General features: G+C 33.2%; 1 protein-coding gene across 4 annotated transcripts in view; it reads left to right on the forward strand.

Moving 5' to 3' along the window:
* Positions 1-7500, forward strand: part of LOC149130911 (uncharacterized) — a 247648-nt gene that overhangs the window by 119153 nt on the left and 120995 nt on the right. Inside the window, exon 3 of one of the 4 annotated variants that reach the window (XM_089343659.1) lies at positions 5691-6010. The exons of the other annotated variants lie outside the window; for them this stretch is intronic. Within the exon in view, the coding sequence (XP_089199785.1) occupies positions 5691-5763 (73 nt within the window). The 3' untranslated portion in view covers positions 5764-6010. Of the gene's footprint in view, positions 1-5690; positions 6011-7500 lie in introns of those variants that run through there. 4 annotated transcript variants of the gene reach the window in all.

Here is a 7500-nt window from a genome sequence, read left to right on the forward strand (position 1 = left end):
TATATATATATATATATATATATATATGACCATGTATGAAACTATATATATGAACATATAAATATAAATATATGAATGTGCACATATACATATATATATACATATAAATATATATATATGAATATGTATATACATATATATACATATATATATGTATATATAAACACAAACACACTATATGTATAAATATTTATACACGCACGTACATAAACATATATGTTTATATATATATATATATATAATGTATGTATACACACACACACACACACACACACACACACATTTCTGATATATGCACATATGTATATATATATACATAAAATCTCTGATATCCTCTTTTATTTCAATTGTTATTACTATTGCTGTAGTTATCATCATCATCATCATTATTATTATTATTATTATTATTATTATTATTATTATTATCATTATTATTATTATTATCATCATCATTATTATTGTTATTATTTTCATTATTATTATTATTGTTGTTATTATTATCATCATCATCATTATTATTACTATTGTACCATGACCATTGATGTATGCCAAACTATAGTAACAAACGTGATTTATAACCAATAAGATCTTCTCGGAATGACAGGTAAACTGCTAGAATATGCGATATTCATTTGGCAATTAAACACAAAATGCTATTGTTGAAATTGTGAAATCTGCACGCAAGATTTGGTTTGTCTTTTAACAATCTGTGAGAGTGTGTGCCGATAATAGCCGGTTCTTAGTTCTATTTTCTCCGTTCTTCGCTGTAGCAGAATCATTCTCTTCCCATGCTGATTCATAAGTGTAAGAGTTCCATACAATTTCTAAGTATAGGTAACGTCGGTGAAAATAAAGGGGAGTAAGAGGAGGTGGGGGAGCGAGTGAGAGTGTGTGAGAGAAAGAGCACGGGAGAGAAAGAGAAAGAGAGAGAGTGTGTGTCTATGAGGGAGTATTAGGGAACGTCGGGAGAATAAAAAAAAAGGGAGAGAGCTTCAGAGAAAGAAAAATATTTTGAGTAAAATCATATGTTGCACGTGAGTGTTTGCATGCATATGTATGTATGTATGTATATATGTATGTGTGTGTGTCTACTATGTTTCTTTGTATATATATATATGTGTGTATCTATATATGTATGCATGTATGTATCAGAATTTGAATGCATGGAAATATAAATGTATGTATATAAGTTTGTATGTATATATGTATGTATGTATGTATGCAAGTATGTACATAAGCATCTATGCATGTACGTATGCGTGTATGTATGTATGATTGTATTTTGTGTATCTATGTATGTGTGTATGTATCTATCTATGTATGTATGTGTGTATATATATATATATGTATATAAACAGCGCCTAATAGAGTGATGTGGGAAGTACACTCATGAGCGAATGGTTATACTGTCAGATAAAGAGCAACAGTGTTGATGATTCTAACCCGTGACGTGGAAAGTCTTTGTAATTATGACCAAAGCATTTATGAATTAATGGCGGTGAACCTACATAGCTTTGGGTAGGAGCAACAGGACAAACGAAATCCATAACAAATATGTACTAAGAAAATATGTAGATTCACCCACGTATACATGAATTATCTACAGCAGATCCACAAAAATTATCTGATCCCAATTTTGGATCGACCTTGCTGTTAGAGACTGATTTGCTGATAGTGGCTCGATAAATTTACAACAATATATCTTGGCTTCCTGTTTCTCTTTGGTCTTTCTTCTTTCCTGTTCGTTACTCATTTGTCGGATTTGAGACGTCTACGCAGAGCTGCATTTCTGCCGCCAATTTAACCTCGCTGATCGACGCAGACTTATTTGAATTACGACATTTTAAAGAAGTTCTCGAATGTGTGTGTGTCCTCGAGTTCCAACCTTCTGCGTGTCTTTCTGATCCATAAAGTATCAATGTAGTACCTACTTATGATTTTCTAGAAACTTATGGACTCGCAGCTATTGAAGGAAGCAGAGCCATAAGCACCAAAAATATACTGTCTTTGACACCTCTGAAGTGGTAAGGCCACAGGTTCTACTTCAACATAAAACAATTTTTAGAGAAATGTGAAATAACTTATGCTTGTTACATCATAATGCCCTCACATTCAAAAGTTTTTGTGGAATGAGATTTGGTTTCTTATTCAATGGCGAACCTCACTTCCACACAACCATATTTCTTATCCCGATTATGAATTCCTTAAAACTGAAGATAAGGCGCAAACATTTTTAAATCGTTCGTTGATCGGTGTGTTGTAATTGTTTTGTTTTTACGTTGATTGCTCTATAGATAATTGTTCTTTTTGTAATATGTTCCATTATGTCTTTTGGTGTTTGTGCTGTGATTGTACATCCATATTTTAGTAACATTGATTTGGTTTCTAAAAGCTGTTCTTTTGAAAATGACAAAACATGTCTTTCTTTTTTAAAGCTGATGCAAAACTATTTGTTTTTGTGTTTATCTTAGTGGTAGTGGATGCAGTAGTGGTGGTGGTGGATGCAGTAGTGATGGTGGTGGTGGTGTTTGTAACAATGGTGTTTGTATCTTTTTTATTTGAAATAGACTAACGTTTTTTTGTTTTTTTTAACAAGGCGACGATAGGAAGTCGGTGTCGCAATCAAATTTGGTAACAGGAACGCCGTCAAGCAACAAGTGTTTATCCATTGTAAAAGCATGTTGAAAATGATAGTTTAAAGCTGAAAATTTACACGTTAAGGGCAAAGCTTTGAGTGAGAAAATCACTCAGATCAAAGCAGATCATATTAAGTACGACCTTGACCAAAAACTTTGAGAACATTTCAAATAAAAAGGGAGAAAATCTATAGATAGATAGATACATAGATAGATTGATGGATGGATGGATAGACAGACAGACACAAGTGGACGGACAGATACACTGACAGACAGTGAGATAGATACAGATAGATAGATAGATAAATGGATTGAGTGAGTGATAGATAGATTGATATATAGATATGTATATACATGTGGTCGTTTCTGGATATATCGTTATATTCCGGAAGCATGGTGGTGAGTCAACAATTTATGTTTCGATCTAAAATATACCAGAATGTATGACACACTTCACTTTATATGTCCAGCCCCAACACTGAATGTTTCGAGACAAATGCTGGACACATGTAAAACGCTGGACACATGTAAAACGCTGGGCACATGTAAATATATACACATGCATTTAATAAAAGAACGACCCATACGTATATAAATACTCGTATGCATGTAAACATAAGAACGTGCATCCACGCATATACATACATTAATATATGCGAATGTTTGAGAGAGGATGAGAAATGAATATATCACCTGTTTATGGCCTTCAGCCTTCGCAACCCCGAACTCTGTCCTGTGTTTAGCTGGTATCTTCACCATAACTCCATAGTAGCTTCTCCATAGAAATAAGAAACATATACATCTTAAACACACACTCACATATAATCAACACATTCCCACACATGTATAATGTAAACATTGCTTCTTGTACATCTGAAGGTATTAACATAAATCTTTTACATGGTTGTTTTATATTTTACTGTAATTTATTTTTTACGTTTGTCTTCATGTATTTGCGTTGAGCTAACGTGGACTTAGAAGATCTCTTGAAATTTATAGCGCCAAGTTTGTTTGTTGTCTTGCGTTTCATTTATGTCAAACTTGTCTGTAATATTATTTTCTTCATTTCTAACAATCTCAACTTGTTAACAACGTTGAAGGTTTTAAAGCTTTACTTTGGCAATATTATGAGCTGCTGTACGCTCTTGTTACATAATGCAACAAAGTCAATTTAGATGTTCACTTGTTCGGATTTTTTAACACCTGTTTGATATTAACTCTAACCCATCCGAAATTCAGCACTTATTTCCTAACACCCTGTCCAACATAAATAATCAACTACGTTTGTGTATCCTGTCTGTTAATAAAGTGTGTTTATTCATTATACTTCATGTGTGAGACTAATCTGCTAAAAGATTGTATCTCATTACTAGTGATTCTAATTGCCCGAACCAGGTTTCATCAGCAGTTATACGAAATAAATATTTACTTAGAAGTTACCTTTATTGTTATTTTGACACAGCTCTTCTCGAATCGAACAAACCTATGATCAGAGCTATTCTAGCCGTCTCATTTGTGTTCTTTGAGGCATAATATGTCTCTGTGGTTCGCAAACGAAAAAGACATGACGGGCAGTAAACTGATACACAAAAGGATGAGCAAGTGGGGACTTAACTTTGAGACTGCGCTGGAAAAGCTGGGATCCAACTGGATTGAAGAAGAAAAGACAGTTAAAGGTACGCGCAGTGGAGAACACGTCGTCCATAACAGATACTGCAAAAGAAAAGGAAGAATATGGTGTATGGAATATTTTCAACAGACTTCATTCGGTTCTAAACAGCTAGAAAAAAGTCTCTGGTTTGAGTAAATCTTAAACTCTTCCTAGCAATAATCTCAGTGACTCTGTAAAGATCGAAGTTTACAGATGCACTCTTCCACTTCCTGGAGCCGTTCGTTGCATCATTCTCATCAACCGTTGGCAACCGGAATCATAAATGGTCTTCTGAATAATTCGCAAAAAAGAATATAGTCGACATATAGATTTAGCATGTAAAACACGCTGCTTCTAATTTTATGTCAGTATCATTGTAGAAGGTCAAATGAATCCGTTTATACGTGCAAAGAGTTCATCGTAGGCATCACACTTTCAAGCAGAAAAAGAAGTTGCAGCCAACGATGTAATCGAATTCCCGCAGTTAAGTGGTTCATGACAGTTGCTTAACTGTGAAATCGGAATATTAATTCTATTATATTTCGCATCTGTTCTATTTCTTCAACGATGCTCCACTTTCCATTTTAACAGGTTTAAAAGAATTCCAGATGAAAATTCGTAAAACTAACTGCGATGGCAGAAAAAAACATTATCAATATGTAGGAAAACGACGTGGAAACAGGGTGAAATTTGTATTTCAGATGAAGGTTCGCTACAATGTGACAGAAAATATACATTAGTGATATTTATGCGTGCATACACACAATACTATTATATTATACACACACACATATACTCTCACTCTCACTCTCTCTCTCTCTCTCTCTCTCTCTCTCTCTCTCTCTCTCTCTCTATATATATATATATATATATATATATATATATATATATATATATATATATATATATATATTATACTTTACATACACACAGCCATGTATGAATATCTATGTATGTGTACATATATATATAAGTGTAATTCTGGCTACAGAAAAATATACATACATAGATACATACACACACACAAACACACACATATATGGGTTTTCTTAACTTTTAGTGCACGAACGGAAGACTACTTACCATACACATTTAGCCTTTCTATACCTATGCACAAACACACATACACGTATATATTTATATATTTGTATATATATATATATATGCATATATATGCACTTTCTCTCACACACACATATCATTGTGGTCTTTATATTAACTTCTTCATGTGTAAGTCTTCTTTTCAATATTTCATATATATATATGTTACGCAGTTTTCATTTTTATTTCTTTCCATATTTTTAATATTTTATTTCGTGTTTTTTGTTATGCTTCCGTTTCTATCCTATATTATTTATTTATTTATTTGAGTATTGTTTTCTGGTGTCTGTTTTTCTCTTTAGATTCCAAAACCATTTTCCATTTAGGCATTTCACAAGCATCTTTCCGATATTCCATAGAGCTGTCATGGTCTGACGAATACAAGAGATATGAAGAAACGAAGAACAACGCAAACAACAACAACAATAACTGTAGCGACGTCGACGATGAGGACGATAGTAATAACAGACAAAACCCAACAAACATAGATTTTACTCACTTACTGCTACATATAATACTAAGTGTGTTGTATGAAAGGATAGATTGGGTGGTGCATCCAGGAAAAAACAAAACAAAACACCTTACGATATATATGCGCTCACAAACACACACACACACACACACACACACATATATATATATGTATGCATATGTCTATGCACATACACATATATACACATGCCTGTATATATATATATATATATATATATATATAAATATATATATGTATATATGTATGTATATGTGTGAGTGGGTGTGAATGTGTGTGTGTGTGTGTGTGTGTGTGTGTGTGTGTACTCCTGGACAAGTTTTCTTTAAAAGTATATATAGACAACGCTAGGTATTTCGAAAGAGTTTGTAGAGGGAAGGGTGTAGAGTTTGGGGAGCGGGAAAGATTGACATGTGTGTAGACGTGTGTAATTCACTTTCTAAAAACACACGCTCTCTATCTCTCTCACACACACACACATACACACACACGCTCATACACGCACAGAAACGCCAATCACACACAAATGCATATATTGAAATATAAGCGATAGGTTCGTATCTTCGTTTGTGGAGCTTCAGGGAAAGCCCAGCAAAGAAGAAATGAAACGAGAAGTTATATGAATAGAAAATTTTAGAAGTCCTGATAGGCGAATATGTAAGATAGTAGAAGAGAAAACGGTGAAAGTGTTGATGTATCAGCACGGAATTACTATATAAGAAAGAAACAGTCAACGAAGTTGAAATCCTGGAATTAGAGATTCATTCTGGAAGAAATATTGCACAGAGAATGTATTCGATAAATGTAGAATATTTAGAATTGTTAAAAGTTCTTAACCTATGCTTATTTGCACCAAGGCAAGTAGGTGACCGAATGAATAGTATTCGATGTTTATGCCGTTACTCGTTGCATACGATAAAACGGCAGGGAATAAGGCAGAACTGATTATTTTCACTTGTAAATTATTCATGTCTTTTGTCATGTGTAGTATTGATTCATTGGATATTACACATTTTCTACTGTAAATATTACTTCATGTTTTACAATGAGACAGTGCTGTCATGGATCGCTGATATGATCTGCTTGTTTTTAGACAATATATACATCTTGAAAACGCGATGAGTTGGGAGAATAATAAGCGACATTTCTTGTGGAGTTGCATCTTGTGTTCGTCGCCGGTTCTGAATTCTTCAATGACATCTTTTGTTCTACACCAGATCAGGACATTGGCAAATATAACTCATTTATTGATGGATTTATTGATAAAACAAATAATCAAATTGTTAGATAATGAAATAGTTAAGCAGTTGATAAACAATAACCAAGTGAAACATTACCAGTGCGTGTGTCTATTTTTGCCATAATAAAAAGCAGTGACCTGGCAGAACATAAATATATGTATATGTGGGTGTGATGGTGTGGGTGTGTAGGGGGTGTCAATGTGTGCATAAATGTGTATATGTGTGTGTATGTATAAATAATAAAGTTGCCTTTTTAACATCGAAAGCTAAAGCTATAGATGTTGGTGTATGTGTATATGCTTGTTTTGACATATATATATATATATATATATATATATATATATATATATACATACATACATATGGAGAGTGTATGTGTGT

Source organism: Octopus bimaculoides, chromosome 27 (genome assembly GCF_046866305.1).
Source record: "Octopus bimaculoides isolate indiv1 chromosome 27, ASM4686630v1, whole genome shotgun sequence".
In the NCBI taxonomy this organism is placed as follows: Eukaryota; Metazoa; Mollusca; class Cephalopoda; order Octopoda; family Octopodidae; genus Octopus; species Octopus bimaculoides.